At 36.2% G+C, this 21,839-nt stretch overlaps 2 protein-coding genes across 2 annotated transcripts; both read right to left on the reverse strand.

The window, feature by feature from the left end:
• Nucleotides 1-4,687: 4,687 nt before the first annotated feature.
• LOC107082511 (interleukin-1 receptor-like 1) lies at nucleotides 4,688-11,341 on the reverse strand. The gene is made up of 10 exons (XM_015371232.1): nucleotides 11,271-11,341; nucleotides 8,231-8,480; nucleotides 7,672-7,858; nucleotides 7,414-7,549; nucleotides 7,252-7,323; nucleotides 7,034-7,157; nucleotides 6,781-6,917; nucleotides 6,515-6,667; nucleotides 6,000-6,152; nucleotides 4,688-5,927 (listed from the first exon to the last, which is right to left on the reverse strand). Exons 1-10 carry the CDS (start codon nucleotides 11,320-11,322, stop codon nucleotides 5,593-5,595), a joined length of 1,599 nt encoding a protein of 532 aa, XP_015226718.1. The 5' UTR covers nucleotides 11,323-11,341; the 3' UTR covers nucleotides 4,688-5,592.
• A 4,764-nt stretch (nucleotides 11,342-16,105) lies between these two features.
• On the reverse strand, nucleotides 16,106-21,316 carry LOC107082512. The gene is made up of 8 exons (XM_015371233.1): nucleotides 21,213-21,316; nucleotides 18,056-18,302; nucleotides 17,367-17,553; nucleotides 17,132-17,276; nucleotides 16,993-17,052; nucleotides 16,790-16,913; nucleotides 16,555-16,697; nucleotides 16,106-16,470 (listed from the first exon to the last, which is right to left on the reverse strand). The coding sequence occupies exons 1-8, from the start codon at nucleotides 21,304-21,306 to the stop codon at nucleotides 16,343-16,345; spliced, it is 1,128 nt and encodes a 375-aa protein (XP_015226719.1). The 5' UTR covers nucleotides 21,307-21,316; the 3' UTR covers nucleotides 16,106-16,342.
• Nucleotides 21,317-21,839: the final 523 nt, after the last annotated feature.

Genomic DNA, 21,839 nt, shown 5'->3' on the forward strand with positions numbered 1-21,839 from the left:
TATATATATATATATATATATATATATATATATATATATATATATATATAATGTGCAATTTACTATTTGACACCAAGTGCAAGAACTATATATATAAATTTAAATATCCATCCATATAGATACCTATTTAAACACCCTGTCATACTGTATGTGGGCACAGTGTATATACTGTATATATATCCCATGCACCTTTTTCTTAATTTGTCACATTCTTCTTCTTTAAATGTCTCAGCTGATGTAAAAAGTACATTTCTGCACTGTGAGATCAATAAAGTCCTTTAACTTTGTGGAAAGCATGGACGGCATCAGGCAGCTCCAGCTATTTTTGCCTTCCTCTGATCAGTTTTTCCTGTGACTGGTCTGGAGTTTCCGGTTTTTCCAGTTTCCAATTTCTTTTACCTCACCACAATGTTTAGCTGTTTACAGCAAAGATTTTGCATAATCTTGTAAAAATAAAAAATAAAATGTCTCTAAATTTGCAGTCATTATTTTTTCAGGTCACAGTATGATACAGCATCATACTGTAGGAGAGCAATTGAGTAAAATATTATTCAGATTTAACTGTAAATTTAGGCTACATAAAGGATTTACAGTGAAGGTTAAAGGCATCATACTTTTTGTCCAGGCATGTTTCGTGAGTATATTTAAATCATTCCATTAGAACAAGGTTGAGCATGTCTATCTTCCAGTGAATTTTCATATAATTTTCATTCAAACTATTGTCAGGTTCAAGTTACCATTATGTTTCTTATTTCATTAAACGAGGGTACCAACATTTTGATCCACTATCTGTATAATTTATTTCAATCACCTCCACTTTTGCTGTCATTACCTGAAGATTTTTTTACGCAGTTTTGTCGCCCTTTTTTTTATGAAGAACATATGTTATTTATGCCATCATAAGTATATCTGCATGTGCGCACCTTGGTGACATCATTAGGCGCGTAACCGTCAGTTTAGATGGATAATTAGGTCTTAAATAAAATGCATCAAAGCAGTCAAAAAGGCTGTAAATAGGCTGACAGTTTAAATAGTAGCCTAAATGAGAGAATGTAGACTGTTAATGTACCATTAACTTACCTGCAAAAAGGAAAAGAATAAGCAGGATCATACTGATGTGTTCAGCAGCGCTGTATTTGTGAACTTTCTGCTCCTGTCTTACTTTCTTCCGAAGTAAAAAAAAAAAGCAATTTCCTCAACGCGTGAGAGGCGAAGTGAAACCTAAGGACGGACACCACGATGCCTCTTATTCAGCTGAAACACCCACTTAAATCTTCCTGTTCTTGAAACCTTTTTTTTTTTTTTTGTCAGAAACAGTTAATTTTTTTTTCTAAACATGGTAATTTAAAATGGATGACTCCCACATTTACGCCTTCATTATTAGGAAGCTATTGTCGGATTATCATTTTTTGTTGTTTTAAAGTGTGTTTGAGAAGTCAGAGCGGCACCCTGACTCATCCGTTGGGGCCACCCCACGCGCGTCAAAGCTGTGGAATGATACAAAGTCCCAAACGCATCTTCGAAAGTTTCCTTTGTTCTTCTGCAAAGGAAAATAATATAAGAGCTGTACAGTTTTCACATTTTATGACAAAAGCCCCTAAAATTTTGAATTTTTAGATGTGTCATATTTTCTCCAACTGGATAAAAACAGGGTTAGGTGTTCTTCTTTGGACCAAAGGAAAGATCCAGAGTTAGTGCTCAGCTTCAGCTACTACAGCTACTGATTATTGTTGAAATCTTGGTGTTATGACCTGAACCTTCAGAAGTACTAGGTCAGCCTTTTATATGCCTAAGAATATTTCCAAAGTCAAAAGACTAATGTGAAAGCAGCTTGGATGTTAGTTTTTTTAATCCTGGGAACAATGCAGACTCTTAAAATGATTCATTAATTCATTTATCTATATTGATTACTGCCACAGTGTCTTCAGTGGTAAAGTCTGTCAGACAAATGCAGCTGATTCAAAACGCTGCTGCCCATGGTCCAGGGCCGCTGGAAGTACTTTTAAACAAGGGGTGCTGAGGATTTATTTATTTATTTTGGACAAAAGATCTAGCCTATAAGCCTATTTAAAATACAATTAAAATAAATAAGCAAATGGATTGAGATTTGTTGTAATACACTTCAGTGCATGCAAACAGGGTCACACAGACATCATCAGTTCTCTGTTGAATATATGCACTATTGATTAAACTTCACAATAACACTATAACAACATAGATTAGGTCAGCTGGCATGAAACTGAGTCACTGTGTTTTTCACACATGACTCTATTAGTTCCTTAATCCTCCTTAATCCAAACCACAAGAAAATAATTATATCATTACACTATTTAAACGTTATTGAACAGCTCTTCACATCCATCACACAAAGAATACAGGGTCAAAATAGATCAAAGATCAAAATAGCACTCTGAAATGCTATGGTTATCTTAAACTGCATGCATAGATATGAAACTGCTTGGCAGCACCATGCTAATACTCTGAGCTACAGGCAGGGTGCCCTGGTTGCAGGTGTCCAAATGTTGAGGTGCGCTCTGTGGTCATGGAAATAAAATCTCTCATGAGTGGAAAAATTCAAAATTTGTTTCAGTGCCATATTTCTGTCATTAGACCACGTTAGTTTACTTATTCTGTGAGCATGATTCCTAGAGCACATCAGCCCAGTTCTAAAGTACTTACAGAGGCTCCCTGTACTCAAAGAATTTAATAAAATCCCTCTGTTAGTCTGTAAATCACTGAATAAATCAGCTCCTAAATATATATTTCTTGTAATTGCATTGTCAGTAATTCTGAAATTTGATTCGCACAAAGATTTCAGTTGCACGAAACTGATAACATTTCCAAATAACCATGGTAACAATGCTTTTAGGCTGTGACAGAGAGATTTTTCAACATTCCTCAGAGATAATTTTTTTTACAGCCAACCAATAACTACTTGACAGACATTGTGAATCCCTAAAGAAACTGGCTGAAAGTAAGACTCCCTTATTTTGTTTTACATCTGTCACAATGGGGTGGAGGTTTGATAGGACCCAAATGCAGACACAGAAACTTAAGGTTGTTACTTGAAGGTTTCAATTAACTGAAAGTTCAACAAAAGCAAAAATCCAAAACATGAATCCACAAAAATCCAAAAATTATGAAAACAGGAATACAAACAACACTAAGGGGACAAAATAATGACGACGAACCAGCAAAGAGTAACTGAACAGGAGGAGATTATATGGGAAAGAGAAACAAAGACCAAGCTAATTAGCAGATTGGGAGCAGGTGTGAACAAAGGCAAGAAGGGAGCCATGGAAAAGGAGACTGACACAAGAGGGCAAACAGGAAATATCCAAGAATTCAAATACAATCAAAAATACCTAGAACACATAAAATGGAAATAAGACCAATAAAAACTCAGAGATGAAACTTGAACAAAACCAAAACCATGACGTCACTTGTATAGATGTCAAGGGGCACTGTGTGCTACTGCATTTAGCTTAATTATACCTTAATGTTGCTCAAAGTAATGTTTTATGAAACATTATAAAGACTTAAATATACCCCCATATTTCTAGCAGGAACACATCACCACACACATATGTAAAGGAAAATTACTGATTGAAAGATTCACAAAATCACAAAAACAACACAAAAAGGAACAAACCCTGAAGCCTTGTATATCATTAAACATATGTTTCCATATCATAAATAGCCTATTCATAAAAGCAAATTCCATGAAAGATGGGGCGTTTACATCAATATCATGATTCTGTATACATTTGGAGATCATTTTGTTGCTACAATTTTCTATTTGATGTGTATCTCTTCAGTTGCTGCTTATAAACTGTGAAACTGTATACATCAAAGTCATACATACTGTACATCATAATTGCTTGGCTGCCAGGAACTTAGTAAATCAGATATATAGGAACTGTGAAGTTCACTATTCTTGCCTTATCCCTTTTATATTGTAATTCTGGAGAAAGTTTACTTTGCTACAGAAGCACCAATACTACTTCTGTCATGGTTTTGGTTCTGTTTAAGTTTTATCTTTGAGTTTTTGTTGGTCTTATTTTATTTGATGTTATTCTAGTTATTTTTTATTGTATTTGAGTTCTTAGGTGTGTCTTGTTTGCCCCCTGTTCCCCTCTTGTGTCAGTCTCCTTTTCCTAGCTCCCTTCCAGACTCCTCAGTTCACACCTGCTCCCAATCTGCTGATTAGCCTGGTCTTTGTTTCTCTCTCCCAGATATGCACCTCCTTTTCATTCATTGTTGCTGGTTTGTCGTCATTTCTTTCCCCCTTGTTGTGAGTATTCCTAGGTTTCAGTATTTTTTGATTTTGTGGATTTATGTTTTTGGATTTTTGCTTCTCTTACCCTTTTGTGTTAAATCTGCAAGTGCCCACCTTCAACTTCAGTCTCTGCATTTGGGTTCTCCTTTAAACCTCCACCCTACTGTGACAACTTCATCTACTTTGATTACTACACCACTAATAGTAATAAAAATTAAAATTAAATTAATAATCATGAATAAAAATTAACAATAATAATAAATACTTGAAACAATAATTTTTATAACATCTGTATATAGCATTTTGATAATACCCAAAGATTTCTAGTCCAAGATCAAAATGTTTTAATCTTTCAGGCAAGAAAATATTTACACATGGCCTACGGTTATGTATCAAAAGGGTTGTAATGCAACAGAGTGAAAAATATCCATCATGAAATAGTGAAAAATAGGCAGCAGTATTATCTGAAGAGGATAATTAATTTTGTTGAGAAAAAACAAGCATACATTTATTCAGTCATGCAAAATGCTATCCAGTCTTATGTGCTCCCTGACTCAATAATGCTGTTTCACTTTTGCACACTCTGAATTGGTTTTGCTGGTTCTAAGCGGATCTTGCTAATTTTCCTCTTGTTCCTGTGTAAATAACATGTTATTACTAATTCTACTCTCCCGGACAAGATTCCCATAGATCAGGGGTCATCAACATGGTGCCCATAGGCAAGGTGCCCTCAGGGGCCTCATGGAATGCCTACAACATCTTCTTAAAACAGCACAAATCAGCAGTGGGCTGAGATGGAAATTTCTATTTTGTCCTTCGTTTTCAATAATTTATAAAACGTTTTATAATTTAACTCTTTAAGAGTATTTGAGCATTTATTGAAATTTCAAATGACAATATACAAAAAAGATTTGGAGTTAAAAAACAATACAAATATTGTGTATGAAGTTGAGGTAGCTCCACTGTCCAGTTCAGTCTTTTTTATCAGAAACGACTGTGGCATCCCCCCAGTACAGCTTTCCCCCCCTGTATAGTCCAATAGTGACAGTGCTTAGATCAAATAATTCAATCAATTGAAAAAATTGCTCATCTAAATGGCTTTTATAAGAATGTTGTGTATCGGGGTGGACTTGATAAAAGCTGGACAGCATTTTATGCTGAGCTTGACCAACATAATTTTCTTATAGTTCAAGTCCTTCATTAGATCATTTGAAGAAAAAAGATAAGCATGATGTTACCATATTCAAATTGCACCAATTAGTAGGAATTAATTATTTGCAGTATAAACTGGTTAGATAAAATCTGGTTTCAATTTAGCACTCTTGAGGTAAAAGTTGCATTTTTGGTACTTGCTGTGGGGCTGATAAGTGATAACGTAGCTGCTTCCAGAAGTGAGAGGAGGATGACCTCCCTTTCCAGGTGACACTATCTCCCTCCTTACTGAGAAGCTGTAAAGCCTCTTGAAAAGAGCCTGATGTGGACGCCTCTGCCTCCCCCGTGTTTATAAAAATCAAGTGAGTCTTCTGCTCCACAAGGAAAGCATGAATAGCACTTAGCACGTTGTTTCCTGGTTCAGGATCTGGTAAGCTGGGAACAAGAATCACAGCTCGGCTCTGCTCTACACATTCTAAAACAGCATCAGCTACAGCTGCAAAGAGCAGAGCAAAGAGTTAATATCACATTAGTCCTATTGAACATGCCTGATTTTGTATAAACTCACCTTGACCAGGTGAAACATCTCGATCATAAAGACAGAGACTGTAACCAAACTGATCTTCCAAAGTATTTATCAGGTATTTTATGTCGTCTTCATTCAGTCCTCCATCAAAGCTGCTTTTGTAACACATTAAAAATGCGTCATAGCTTTTTCCATCTAAACAGAAAAAATGTAACTTCTGTAAAGCGAGGTAGACCGCCACCAAACAACAATTTACAGACACATTATCATGAAACTGAAAACCTGAATGTAAGCTTTATCAGAGAGCTGCTGGTTCTCCTTTGTCTTTGTAACTTTCAGAAACTTTTGTTTTTGTTGAAAGTTTAACATTTGTACAAACAAAGAATGGAAAACCACAAACCAGACTTTTAAACCAGATTGTTTTGAGAAACTGTGCTGCTGATTTAAGTGACTTAACCAACTAAAATCTATGAATCAAGTGAAAGCATTCTAGATTTTCAGACTGAGATTTTTGGGTATCTTTTGCTTTTTCATGTAAAAAAAAAAAAAAGACTGACCTGAGGTGTAAGTCTGGCATCCTTTGAAACCAAACATGTCTCTCATGAAAAGCGTGACATCGATTCTAAACTTCACGTATGTAACAACGGTCACAGTGATCAGCACCACGATGCAGACTGTGCACATAGTTAGGATGAGATACGGGGGGCCGACTGCAGAGGAACAATTAAAAACAGGGAATTATTACAGCAAAATCAAATATTTTGTAAAGTAGAATGGATGATTTGTGATGTTAAAAAATAGATGAATCTTTAAATTCTCACACCTTTTTTTCTTAGGGTGATTGTGCCAAACTGAGTGAGTTCATCACTTTCAAGTTTACAGCTAAAATTTGTATACAGATCTTCCTCCAATACTCCTCTGAAGACTAAAGATGCATTCATCTGACTGGATTTCTCTTCACTGATAAAGTGAATTTAATATAAAAGGAAAAGCAAAAAAAAAAAAAAAAGTGGACATAAGTCATTATTGTGTTTATTTCTTTTGGCTAAATTCAAACATGCGAGTTTAGCTCTTACCATGTATTATTGTTGAAAACCCGAAGGCTGTTGTTATTTTCAACAAAGTCATTTTCTCTCAGCCAGAACAGTGAATCATCACAGGAATCTATGACAGCTCTACAACTAATCACCACTGTTGCACCTTTAAAAAAAGTTAAAATCAGAATCAAACATAATCCGTTTTAAGTAGAATGCTTTTGCTCAATGCTGCAGACAAAAAAAAAAAAAAAACTCACCAAGTTCTACTTCAAACACTTGACCGTCCCTTGGTACTGTGATTCCAGGGGTGGGCTGACTCTTTACTGCACCTAAAAAAAAATTAACTTTTTTTGTTTTTGTTTGCATAGCCAGCTCTCGATTAACTTACACATAAACAGATAAAAAGAGGGTGGTCTTACCTGGGACAAAAAGTACTTCTCTGAAGGAGGCATTGTATACTTGACCAAAATACAAGAATGAAAGGGTGCAGCGGTAGACTCCAATTTCCTGTAATTCTTCACTCAGGTTGTTATATGTTCTATGCTCTACGTTCTCCTGGAAAAGAAGCCATTTTAAAATCAAAGTGTTTCTATATTTCAAAATTCAAAAGCTAGAAAAGCTCTAAAATCTTCAGATTCATGTTATTATCAGATCATAACTGCTGCAGATTTTAATACCTTGTTCCATTTGGGTTCATAGCTGGTTATATCAGGAATACCCTCAGCAATTATTTTTTTTTCATCACAGCTCGGTTCACATTTTTCTATTGTGGGACATATTTGACTGTATGTGTTCCTGAAGTTACATTCCTGGGATTGTTTTGAGCATACTGTTAGGTTGAACCACATCTGGCTGATGGCACCACTGCAAATCCGAAATGAAAGATGAACATAGCATGAAAATCCTGATACAAATATGTTTCTCTTTCCTTAAAGGTTCCTTAAAGAAGATTTTTTTTTTACAAAATGAAACCAGGTGAAACTAAAACTTTTCCACTTAAAGAGTTCTGGCTAGAGCCTATTGAGAGATGAAAAAAATTTTTTTGCATTTTTTTTTTTTTTATTGTAAATGCAACTTTGATATAATTACAGTACTGCTTTAAGCTGGTCAATTTGACAGTTAAAGACATGTTTTAAAGTCTCTATTCTTTAGTTAATGATTAATCGATTACTAAATTAGTTGACGATTATTTTTTATAACAAATTAAACACAATTAAATCGGAAATCTGACTGTACCTTGAAGGACTGCATGAGTAATTCCCTTGGTGGTTTACAGACGCATTGAGAATCACAAGGTGTGTCTGAAAAAAAATCAAACCAAGCTTCTGCTGCTCAGATGTTGACATGTTGCTGTACAGAAGCGTCTTCTGGTCATTCTCCTTTTTCCAGAGAATAACAGTAGCATCATAATTGCACACTCCGCAATTCAGTGTCACTAGCTCCCCGACATTGACATATATCTTACTGGGTGTCACTGGACAAACACCTGCAAAAAGAGTGAAACAATTTTATTTACAGTTTTTTTTGTTAGTTTCTTTACTCAATGCTTGTTATTTTTCTGATTTATGCCCCTTGTTCTATGGTTATGTCATATGCCATTCTGTTCAAGGCAGTGAGAATGCAGTCCTAGTCTGCCAATACTGAGTCCATCCTCTCATCTTCCATCACCATCTGGTACACTGCTGCTATAACCTGGGACAAGAGCAGGCAGCTGAATATTATTGGCTCAGCAGAGAGAAGATGACTGGCTGCAATCTTCCTTCTCTTCAGGAACGGTAGTTCAAGAACTCAGAGGTAATTTGTTAAGATTACAGCTCACTCCTTCTCCCTGGAAACAGGCTGTTTCAGACTCTCCTCTTTGGCTTTACACTGCGGTCCATCAAGTTAAGAGCACCTCACAACAAAAACTGCTTTTTTCCATCTGCCAAAATAAACAAAAGTCAAACATCTCAGGGCATGGGTTAATCTGATTTTATACTGTTGTTGATGTTTAACAGCTGTCATGGTGGTCTTCAGAAATAACCTTTAGTTGTTTTTTCAACTTAAATACATCCATATGTGTTTATATTAGCTGTATGTTTACTCGTCTGTGTCCAACACCTCATCCCCAGGACAAAGAGTCAGGCTTTTAAGAAACGTTTAAACAAATTTAAGAGCATGGTTAATTTAATTCCATAAATTTAGTGTTTGTTTTTTTTTCTGTCCTTTGCTCTTTTAGGATACTTTTAAGTATTTTCTTGATAATTTTGATGCCTCTTTTTAGCGCAAAGTTTTAGAATAAGACTCATTTCCTAATATCATTAGTACATTTTTATCAGTCAATCAATAAATCAGCCAATAGGTAACACCCAAGACCATGGTCTCGGATTTTGAGGCACTGATCCTCACACTGGGCTGCAAACAGCTCCAGTGAGAGCTATAGACCACGCCCTGATGAAGCCAATAGAACCACATCATCTGTGAATAACAGAGACGTGATCCTAAGGCCACCAAATCGGATACCCTTAACATCTTGGCTGCGCCTACAGATTCTGTCCTTAAAAGTTATGAACAGAATCGGTGACAAAGGGCAACCTTGGCTGAAGTATATTTACAATTAAAGGAGAAATTTGTTCAGCTAATCAAACCCCTGTTTGTCATTGGCTGCCTCCAACACATTTCAGTTTAGTGGGAAGTCATTTAACACAACCTATGTCAGATTTGACAAAAAACCTGAGAGTAAAATCAGGCAAAAAAATCTTAAAGTGGCAACAATCTCTCCCATGTACTTCCTTGTTCATAACAAGCCAGCTATAGCCTTGATAAATTGTCGAGGGGCTTGACCTCAGTTTAGACCTTTAAAAAATAACAAGGAACTTGAGGGAACATATATGATCATTTACTCAAGATATAGATCATTATCTTATCTTATTAACTTCTTATTATGTCCGGACATGAGAAAAGTAAGTAAAGCCACATTTCTTTTAACTATTTTGACTTTAATCCACAGCTTATAGTTTTATATTTTTAAATGTCAACATTTCTAACTTCCTGTGGCAGTAGGTATTGGTGCAATACTAGCTTTAAAATGGGTAGTAGAATAGCTTTTCTGTGACACTTTTTATAAAGCTGTTATTTTTAGTTCATCAAACACAATTTCTGTAAATATAATCTGCAATCTTTCCTTTTTTTTGTCATGAAACTAGCATTTGAGTATAAATTGTCTATTGAATCAATTGTACAACCAGTACATGTAACTATTGATATGATCTTCGTTTTCTACAAGAACAACATCAACAAGGTAAGACAGACATTCTTGTTCTTTTCAGACACTTATTCGTTTTGGCTTAGAATGACTTTTGTTTGGGCAAAAGTTTGTTGGCAAAACAGAAAATAATTATCTTAGTCTCAAAAGTGGCAATGAAGTTGAAAATAAACAGAGTAAAGATGAAAAATGTCATTAATACAGCATCTTGATGGCCCTTCTGTGCTCATATAGCAGGCTACATAGCAAAAATAGTAACACATTAAGGATTAAAGAACTAAAAGAACTATCTGACTAATTTTCTAATCTGTTTTTTTTTTTTCCTACAATGGTTTCATAAGCTTGAAGCAAGCAATAATAAGACTGCCTCATGATGGCAGTTTTGTCAGCTACGCTGTCCTTGGCAAGTGTCCTTAGAGGAAGTTGGGGCTTAACCACATCCTGATTTCTACGAAGGGTCACGTTACTGAAAGTACTTATATCTTATGAAACTTGCAGAATTTTCCTTACAGATCTAAAGACCTCTCAAATTATTTGCAAAGACGTTGCTAAAGATATCAAAAATAGATGTCAAATATGTGTCAAAAATTTTTAGGCAGCTTTTCAAGACTTTAAAAGGCATCGAACTAAGGTGCTTGTAAATAATATTTCTACTGTTACTATTACCTCTCATTATATATATTTGAATAAAGAATATTAATTATCATGTGAATGATAACAGAAATCTATCACATAAGATATATAACCATGCACTAATGATATGACTGCAATTAATTATTTTATCTTCATATTTGAATTCTTTACATGAATCTATTAATGTTTTTTTGCCGCTCATCTCCAAGTGTCTTCATTCCTTACAGTAAAGAACTTCATTTATCTGTGCAATAATCACAGCACTTTAGGTAGTTTTTTTGTTTTCAAGTCTTGTTTATGGTGTACTCTTATGTATCACATGATACAAAGTCATTCCACACATAACCCTCAATTTTAATAGTGAGTGTGAGTAAACAAACAAAGGCATCACTAACTTACCAGTAAAAAGGAAGAAAAGAAGAAGGATCATTCTGATGGTGTCCAGCAGCATTGTTAGTGAACAGTCTGCCTCCTGCCTTCCTCTCTCCCAAAGAGTAAATACCAATGTCCTTAATGACTGAGAGTTGAAGTGAAACTTGAAGACGAACACCACCCTGTTACTTATTTTCTAGAACCACACACAATTCTTTCTCTTCTTCAAACTATTTAAAGAAATGTCCTAATCTTCTGAGAACCTGGTCATTTGATATGCACTACTCTTTCATTCCCCCATTTACTGTATGCTAACATCATTGGAAAACAGGAAAATATCATTAGATGATCCACTTAATTCTCTTGTATGCAGGACAAGGTACAGTGTCATACTCTAACTATGGTACGGTCTTCTCACCTGTTTTAAGCTGTGTAGTAAGCCATCAGGTGCTGAGTTATTTAGATTCTGAAAAAGTGGCGCATAAGCTTTTCCAATTATGTCAAACTTGTGAAAATAAAAACCCAAAACAATTTCAATGTTGGCAATCTGCACAGAGCATTAAGGAGAATAACATCTTGGTCAGACTGAAACAAGATTGGTGGCGACTGTAATTCAGCCGTAGCTCTTGGACTCTCTGAAAAGCATCATGACTTGCTTGGTCTAATCCAGGTGCTCTATTAAAACTGGCAAGAGGCAGATGGAAGCCCTCTATATTAGATGATGTGGTTGTAATGAGACAGAGACTGGATCCAAATAAACCAAGACAGGTTGGTGACATTTTGATTGGTTTATTGAAAGGGTTAATCTGAAAGCGGGGCTGAATCTGTCTGGGCAAACAGGCTGCAGGTAGACAGGTGGGCAGATTAAGGGAGGTTTACCAGTTAGATCCAGGAGGCAGGCAGTTTAGCTTAGCTTTTCCGAGTCAGAAATCCAGAGAGAGGGGAGCAGGATGGCAGAACGACACAGAGATCCGGGGATCCAGAGGCAGAGCAGAGAGGGTAATCAGGCAGGCAGAATCATACAGGGGTCAGGCAGGCTCGGAGTCAGGAGGCAGATCGGGTCAGAAACAGATAGGTTGTCAGGTACTCCTTTAGATGCTGGACTATTCGTAGCGGGTTGGCTCGAGATAATTTGGCACAGAGGACTGATCTGATGGGGTTTTTAAAGTGCTGGAAACAGGTGACTCCGGTCAAAGCTGATTGCAGACGGGTGGTGCAGAGCAGGTGTATGGACTGAGTGATCAGGCCAGAATCAGTGCAAAAACCATAGTGAAAGAAACAGGAGTGTAGCTTATCGCCTGTCTTGCAACTTTCTGGTTATATGTCAGGTGAGCATCAGCACTGGATTGTAGCAACTTTGTTGCTGGAATTGCATTAAGTGTGAAAACAGCATAACCATTTAGTAGCCTCGTATTTCCCTCATACCAGCCGCTCATTTGTGGACACCTTACAAAAGCGGCCACCAGCCAAACAAAGACAGTATAAGAAATTAACCAGTTGGGCTTACCCTTCCCTGAGATGCAAATATCAGTATAGCATTACTACATTATGACCTGAGGAGGTGCTTTTACTGATTGATCGCCGTAGGCTGCAATGACGAAATCATTATTTAAACCATGGAGTGGTTTCATTATTTCTTTTTTCAAACTTGCATAATTTGCAGTAAAACAAAAATGACCCTTTTTGCTCCCAAATTTTTAGTTCTGGTTTTCTGTTTATCACACATTTCTTTATTCCTGCTTTGTTCATATGCCAACTTTAATAAAAGTATAAGAGCAACACCTGTTCTTCTAGACGTGACTGTCAGAGCCATAAAAAAATAATTGAATAGATTTATTTCGTACCAATCCTTTTGTCTTATTTTTTTTTTTTTTGCCATTGACAGTAATGAGGTAATGCCCAGATTGATACACCTTTTATTTAATTTAAGTCTGATTTCCTGCAATGCGTTATAGTAAAATGTTTAGGCTCAATCTAAATACCTCAAATTATCAACAATACACAGTTGAAGTGCGCCCACAGGAAACATGCTATACGAATAGGTTTGGTAGTTAAGAAGGAGTCAGGACAAGAACGAAGTATGTTTCCGAATATCAATACATTTAGCATAAGGATGAATTTAACAATACATTATTTTTAACTCTCCTGTAACTCTGATGTTCTTTTCTCTAAGGCTGTAGTACCAATTTGACAAGCATCATCCCCGTGTGTGTCCCCGTCTTAGAAATTGCCCTCTTTTAAATCTTGAAATAACTTTCGACTTGATGTAGAATAAAAGTACTGATGTTGTCTGCCGCCGTCTTTATATATAAAACACATATATTTAAAATATATGCAGAATATTTTTTGTAGCTCAGTGGTTTTCTTCCACCTTTCACAACAGACACCTTAATTGTAGAAGTGACAAAAAAAAAAACCTTAACACTATAACATGCAGAAAATATATTAGATTTATTTGCGATAAAAATGAACAAACACACACATAAAGGTACATTTCAACAAAAAATTCTTAAAAAAAAAACAACTCATACACTTTATAGATTATTTATATAAAAAGTGACACCATTTTTTTCTAAAATTTGGATTCTAACATGGATGTAACTTTACTCATCATCATCATTTTCAACTTTATACATAGTGCTTAAAAACAGCTACAGCTGAACATAACTAAAAGGATAAAACACAATAAAAGACTAAAATACGGTAAAAAAAATTTAATAAAATAAGGGCAATTATAAGATGGCTAAATAAATGTCATAACAACTAATTCCTGCCAGTGATAAAAGCCAGTGACTAAAAGTAGGTCTTGAGCAATGTTTTGACATTCGGCAGGGAAGGAGCCTCCCTAATTTGTAGTGGCAGGCTATTCCATAAACAAGGAGCAGAGGATATAAAGGGGTATATAGATGAGCTGGGTCTTGGATCTTTGGCAGTTTGGCGCTTATATATTATTAACTTTATTGAATGTTGGATATTTCCAAAGCTGGGACTTTTCTTTATGCTCCACTAATTTCGAAAACCTGTTTATATCCATCGCTATATTTCCATTTTTATTGAGAGATCCCAGTTACGTACATTAGTGTTGTTTTTTCTTCATCTTAGCGTTGACTTAAAAGCTCAAAATAACTGTTCTTTTATTCTAAACAGCCTATTTTCTACCATTTGTTTCAGAGGTGGATAATTCAGGTCAAGTAATTAAAAACCCTGCCCTTCTCCTTCATCCTGTTCACTTAACCAGGTGGTTAAACCCTCAGGTTATTAGTCTGTGTTGTGGATCTGCAAATGCCAATGGTTGGAACTAATTTCTGCACAGGATTTTTACTTCTTGGATTACCCACCTCTAATTAGTTTAATATTAATGCAGGGGGATCAGAAAGTGTTTAATGCTTTCTATGTTACGACCACTAGGGGGCGGAAAATCATTACAGACAAACAATGGATAAAGGATAATCCTAGAAACTGACTCCTGCACTAATCAATGAGACTAAGTTGCAGCAACCATTAATGCATGAGAAAAAAAATTAAGTACAATTCAAGGGTATTTTCCATAGGACATTAAGTTCTGTGTCGTGGTTATAAAAACAATAAAAGTAAAGACCTAGGTTAAAAAACACAATAAAAAATTACTTTGTTCAGGAAATATACATCTTAGAAAAAATAAAACTAGGGTGGTCGAACATTTTTATCAATTTGGTTCCAGTGTCAAGTAGAAGTAGGTGGTAGAAATTATACCATAAAAAAACAAACCCATTTAGGCCTTAGCCTTTGAAAGGGTAGTTACAGCCTTGCAAAGGCATCTTCCCAGTGGTAAGCAGGTCTTTAATCTTTATTTTCGGAAATATATAAAACAATTCTAACATCGGTATTGGTCAAAATCAGAATTGGCACATCAGGCTTTTTAAAGATTGGATGTCGACCAGAAAATGGCAATCCGTGCTTCCCTAAAAATGTTACCCCACAGTAACATTACTAATGCTAAAAGTGCATTACCTTCATTCTTAATAATTTTTGAAATAAAACTGGCATGCTTGGTGGAGTAGTGGGTAGCACTGCTGCCTTGCAGCAAGAAGGTTCTGGGTTTAATTCCTGGCCCGGGGTCTTTCTGCAGAGAACTGTTTGCATGTTCTCCCTGAGCATGCGTCAGGTACCTGGCTTCTAGCCTGGGTGCCATTCCGAACTTAGTCCCGCCCACAAGGTTTGAGGTTGGGAAGTTCGGTCTGGCATTGCTCCATAGTAGCGCGAGTATGATCGCCCACTCTCTGGCGATCCAATCAAATTGTCAGGGCGGGCTTTATACGATGATGGACAGTTGATCAACAGTAACGTAATCAACCATGTGACCAAAGTGCGCTTGGGTGACAACAACAATGGCTGCCGCTGGAGAGTTGAGGTGAGTAGATTCTGCTATTAGGTCTGTCCTAGAAGATATCGACAGCAAATTAATTTTAAAAGGGGAACAGAGAAACGTGATCAAGGCTCATCTTCGTATTCTAGGCGTGCAACTGCACGCTTTGATTTTTGTGGACAACAACTATGCATTGCTTAACATACGTCACGCACTCCGTTGCTCTTATTGGTTGTAGGTCTATCCAATTGAATGTAGAGGCATTTTTTTTTTCCTGGTTCCTTCAAAACACGCCCCATAATCACAGCTCTATGGAGCAGTATCGGACTCATATTCTGACTAGAATTGAGTCGGACTACGTCAGGCTACCTGGCTTCCACCCACAGTCCAAAAACTTGACTGTTAGGTTAATTGGCTTCTCTAAATTCTCCTTAGGTGTGAGTGTGGGCGTGAATTTGTCTTGTTGTTTGTCTCTGTGCTGCAATGGACTGGCGACCTGTCCAGGGTGTACCCTGCCTCTTGCCCATTGACAGCTGGAGATAGGCGCCAGCACCCCTCGCGACCCCACTTGGGATTAAGTGTGTTTGAAAATGGATGGATGAAATAAAACTGTAAAGGTAAAAAAAAAATTAACAGATCAATAGCACCAAAAATTATTATACCAGCACATATGAGTTCTATATAACATCAAGGACTAGTTCCAATGGGTACTGGGTCCCGTCAGAACCACCCATAGATGCTCAGCTTTTTAGACCTAGCAAATTGAAAATTTGGACTTTCTTAGATGGTATGACAGTGATAGCAAAATGATTAAAACCACAGTAACAATGACCAAAATGCAAATGATCACGAAGACATTCAAGAAACAGGGCACTGGACGGGCTGCAAGAAACGTATGTACAAAATTATTATGGAGATTTGAATCTTTTAAGTAAATCTTAACCTCTTCATGCTTAACTACAATACCTTTTTCAGCCAGAGAGATGGTGGCAAAACTTGTGTGTTGGTCAGATTCCAGTTTACAGGTGTAATTCTTCAACAGATCTTCCTCTGACACATCTCTGAGGACCAAAGTTGCTGTCATATTTATTTGATCTCTATGTACGACGCTAAAAGGAATAAAGCAAAAAAGTAAAGGGTCAAGCACTTCAAAGTGTTGTGTAATACAAGCTGGAACATGCAGCATATACAATATGTTTACCTTGAATGATTATAGAAAACAGGCAGACTCTCGTTGGTATCTACAAATGAACTGTCACTTAGCCAAAACACCTGATTCAAGTCTGAATTCAAAACAGTTTTGCAATGAATAACCACTGTTGAGCCTGAAAGATAGAGTTGAGACGCCATAAAATATAGGAACACTTTCCAGACAAAGTCGCAGTATGAAACCAGACAACTCACCTAAATTTACGAGGAACACATCCTTATGCTTTGGTGAGAGGATCTCAGGTTTCGCTTTACCTGTGCACCAAAAATATCTTATTCTTTAATTAGTTTGAAAATTTATGAGCATAAATATGCATAAAAAAATGTTTCCTACTGCTTTGCTGGATTTCCAGTATCACTTTGAAGGTCATATTGTAAATATGATTGTTGTACAAGAACGACCTGATGCATGTGTAGACACCACCATCTTTTTCTGTCACATTTGAGAATTTATTTGATGTTGCTAATCTCTCCCCCTCCTGCCAGATGTAAGATTGGGTTAGAAGAACCCAAAGAAAGAAAATCAATCACACGCAAGCTTTTCAGGTTAATGCTGCCAGAACTCATACCTTGTGCCATGTAATCCCTCTGCTCGTGATATCAGGAGTATCATGATTGGGGATGTGCACTTTTGGACAATACAGTGTGCAGGAATCTTCTGTATAGCATTTTGCTGAATATAGATTCCTTTCTTCATACTCTCTGGAATCTGGTCCATACACAATCAGACTGAACCAGAAACTGCTGCTGTCGTTCCTGTTAAAACATTAAAATAAGTGAGTCAGAAATCTGTAAATAAAAGAGGATGGCTGGTCTGGTCTGATTTGCTTTTCCATATTATTTTGAATATATTTTGTTTGGCTTTTATGAGATACTGTAGCAAAACATAAATGGAGCAATAACTTAAAATGTTTAGGGTTTTTAAAGGTTTTAACAGCTGCTAATCTGAGAAAAACAACAAATTTCCATTAACGGCCCATTTAGCCATTAATACATTGAGAGACAGAAAATGTAAACAATTAGCAGATTAGATCAATAACTCCAATGTAATGTCTCAGATCTACCAACAGCACTCTATCAGATCAGAGCGAAGGCTGGGGAACAGGATAGCTAAAAGTTTTAGATTAATCTGATCCAGCATCAACATGACACACTGAACCAGCCCCCATTTTTGCCAATTTTTAATGTATTTTTGAATTCACTTCAGAAAAAAAAAAAGATCTTTTGTAACTCAGGATCAAGGTTGCTTCAGTCTTACCTAATCGAGCATGAGTAGTTTCCATGATGCTTCATAGATACTGTCAGAATCACAAGACTGCGTCCCCGAGGCATCATGTCCATCTGACCTAAATCAGCTGATCCTGCTGACACGCTGATGGTCAGCGTCTTTCCTTGTCTGGATGGAGTGGTCCACAAAAGAGTAGCATTGGCATCTTTTTTAAGAGGGCAGCGCAGAACCACCATCTCACCTGTCCTGATATATATAGGCCTCAGCGAACAAACTCCTGCAAAAGAGGGTGACGTTTTTACTAATTCATTTATTAAGTCAATATTTGATTTGGAAACCTCAGAAATCTGTTTAAAACCACATGCTTAGCAGCCTTAAACTGTAATCAGATATTTGTTAAAAAAAACAAAGTCAAAGACAGGAGAAGAGAGTCTAAATCAAAGGAGTTTTGGGCTCTGAGGTCATTTTATTCGTTTTCCTTCTGTTCTTTTTGTTTTGTGCATTCTTAATATTTGTGCTGAGATTAAAGTTTCAAATATCAGGTGGAGCAGTTGTCAAATAAAGCTTCAGTAAAATACATTTGCTGTTATTTTTAGAGTGTTTCGTGCTCTATGAGGGATAAAAGCACAGACATGTTCAGACATGTCACTTTAGCTTAACTTGTAAAAGCACAGGAGGCATGATAAATGAGCTTTCGGAATATAATAGCCTTTATGGCCCCACAGAGAGGGAAATATGCGTTTCAGCAAGCATGTTTTTTACCCTTTATCCACTGCCTTCAGCATTACATCTTTGAGGTTGGAAGGCCTCCTTGCACTCATCCTTATCTTTAGCCTCTTCTGCAGAATCTCCATCAGATTAGAGCTCCCCGCAACAATAACATTACTTCTTGTTTAGAGATGCATGCTAGTAAAAATGTACAGAATGCTTTTAAACCTAATCTGTGCAGGGTCATTTCAGTCCTCTCCATCAGATGTGGTTTCTCCTACAGCTCTACACTACAGGCACCAAAAAAATGTAACAGACAGGCACTACTCTGCCTTCCAGAGCAATACCTGCCTGCAGAGCATGGTTTGCATGCCCTGGCATATCGCTCAGTATGTCTACATATTTAGATGATAAACAGGTATCATTCCCTGCGAAAGATTTTTATTTTTTATTTTTTACCGGGTTCTTATTCATGCATGTCCTAATAAAAAGAGTTGTTGCCTGGCAAGTCAACCGCCTCTCATCCGAACTTGTTTGAGTCAAATGTTTTAGGGCCACAGTGTCAAAAACAAGCTTTGTGTTTTATCAACATAATGTTTAAGGCATTGTTAAATAAAAACTTACAAAATTAGTAATTATATGCTAGCCTATATGTAAATATTGGACATAAACAAATGTCATCTAAATTCACAGTTAAAGTTTAAATTTAGTCTTCAGTGATCTGCATATATTCTAAAATCATATCTTCATATATTCTAAGGGTTGTAATAATTCAATTACCCTGCGAGCAAGATGAACTGTCGCTACATTTGTGATTTAGCAAATGCATGAAAATACACCTTGCTAGGAGCCAGCAGATGCGTGTGCCTCGATACAGAAATGTTTCATACAAATGAAATGCAGTGATGTGTCTGATGTCAATACTTCAACCAAAGCAAAACAAACATGGCTGCGTTGGTTTCCCGTGGAATACCAGCTATTTATTTTTTGAAAAACGAGGAAAAGGATATAAGTTTTTTTTCTTTGTGGATGTGAAGATGTTTGGTGTTCCCCGGACCACGTGAAGAATTTGATTTATCATTTAACCCCACTAGTTGTGAAACAAATCAAGCTGCTGCTGCTGCTCCTGCTGTGATTGGCTAAAACCACGAGATGGAGGGAAGGCACCCAGTCAACCTGAAGAATTGTTCTGAAAGTCCCTCCCTTTGGAAACAATTTCTACGTAAGGCTTTCCAGATCGATTCATGTAGTTCAATTGTAATTCTACAAAGTATTAATCTACTTTATGCCAGGTTAATAATTCAACAAAATTTTATGGAATACAATTTTAATTACCCAGGTAAATTTTTAAAAGAAGCAACTGTATTGTTCAACTTTATATCTTTTAAAGACACCAAATTGGAGAAATACAAACTCCTAAAAATCTGATTAACAATATAAAGGAGTCAAGAGCTCACTGAATGCTTTCTGAGCATCTGTTCAGGTAAAGAACAATTTAAATGGATTTCTTCGGTTAAATATTTTGAATCATGCCACTATTTGCCAGCAATTATGAATCTGTGAACTTATTACGTAGTATATTAACAATCAATAATAATCAGAATACAAGTTTATTGACATAGAGTTTTTATTTGTTATGCTTCCTTAAACGCTCTAAATAGACGCACTACTGTTACCTAGCCTTATTGAGGAAAGTAAAGCATTATAACCATGTCGGTCTGCAACAGCAGATGTGTCATGTCCAGATTTAGCTCCTAAAAACCACCCAAATCCCTGTGTAATCTGGTCTTTTTATTTATATTGGCTTTTAACAAGGTGACGTGTTTCTCCCAGCAGAGAAAAAAAAAAGATTCTCCAACTTTATGTGGAAAAATTGAGAATTTTACTGAAAACATTTGGAGTTATATGCATTTCTAGCAAAAAGTATGTACCGTATATTAGGTTTTCCAAACCTTTGTTTTTAGAGTGTAGGGGTTATTCTGCCTTCAACTCTTCTCTCTGTTCTGTGTGGCTCACAGAAATGATCCCTCAATATGTTTATTTTAATATCGTTTATGGAGTATTTCATTCAGCAAACAATTTACTTTAAAATAAGTATTGAATGAACCACCATTTTTCTCAGTAATAATTATTTCTAGAGGTGCAATTGACATGAAAATTTGCCCAGATGTTGGTAACAATCCATGCACAAATACAAAAAAAATGAAACCAGATGTCCAGAAATCAAGTTAAGTGTAATAATGTGGAATGGGACAGGGAAAAATATTTCAAGTTTTATCTGAAAATGTATGGCTTTTAAGAATAATTGTTCAAAAATAGCTCTTATCCTTTTAAATTTGTTCTTTATTTTAGGTATTGACACAGAGTTTTTACAAAAGCTCTTGTTTTGTGCGTAAGACTTTTCCTGTAAACCATTTCTAATCGAGTTAACATTTAAGCATTAGTTTCTCAGTCCTTTTTATAAAATAAATATTTTTACCTTTCAGCAATAGAAGGAGCCACGGCAGAACATTCATTATTAAGTTGATCTGGACTGACTGCGATGTGTTCTGCTGGTCGACTGACGTCTGCATCCTTCGAAAACCACTGAATTTACGGGACGGTTTCAGTTCACCTCAGGCTCCTCCTCCTTCTTTGGCAGGTCGTTTTGACATTTATTAGCTTGACTGAATGTATAGTCCAGATGTCACAAATGCATTTCTTCCTAGTCAAAATTAGAATTTCAGATATCTAAAATAAACATTCTTCCTATCTAAACTAAATTTTGACTAGGGGGAATTCTAATTTCAGATCTTCATAATAGATTTACTCCTAGGCATAATTACTATTTCGGATATCAAAAATGATTACAACATTACAGATATCTAGAAATACAATTCTTTACATCTAAAATATATTTCTGCTAGTACAAATATAATTGCACATTTCAAGTATTTATTTTATGACTAGTTAAATTAGAAATCAAGATATCTCAATTTTAATAATGCCTTATTTAGTTTTAGATACTTTCAAAAGAATGATGAAGCACCATTTTAACATAAAATAGGCAGGCTGACTAGTCACATTTCTAAGGAAGAGGATTAGGACCACTGAAAAAATAGAAAAG

The sequence above is a fragment of the Cyprinodon variegatus genome, unplaced genomic scaffold (assembly GCF_000732505.1).
Source record: "Cyprinodon variegatus isolate N-32 unplaced genomic scaffold, C_variegatus-1.0 Scaffold55, whole genome shotgun sequence".
In the NCBI taxonomy this organism is placed as follows: Eukaryota; Metazoa; Chordata; class Actinopteri; order Cyprinodontiformes; family Cyprinodontidae; genus Cyprinodon; species Cyprinodon variegatus.

Coding starts and splice junctions, on each gene's coding strand:
- LOC107082511 (XM_015371232.1), bottom strand. CDS start 11,322: ATGCTGCTGGACACCATCAGAATGATCCTTCTTCTTTTCTTCCTTTTT. Junction 7,550..7,671: donor ATGAACCCAAATGGAACAAG/GTATTAAAATCT, acceptor CTTCTTTTCCAG/GAGAACGTAGAGCATAGAAC. Junction 7,324..7,413: donor AGAAGTACTTTTTGTCCCAG/GTAAGACCACCC, acceptor ATTTTTTTTTAG/GTGCAGTAAAGAGTCAGCCC.
- LOC107082512 (XM_015371233.1), bottom strand. CDS start 21,306: ATGCAGACGTCAGTCGACCAGCAGAACACATCGCAGTCAGTCCAGATC. Junction 18,303..21,212: donor GCTCCTTCTATTGCTGAAAG/GTAAAAATATTT, acceptor CCTCTTTTGCAG/GAGTTTGTTCGCTGAGGCCT. Junction 17,554..18,055: donor AACTACTCATGCTCGATTAG/GTAAGACTGAAG, acceptor ATGTTTTAACAG/GAACGACAGCAGCAGTTTCT.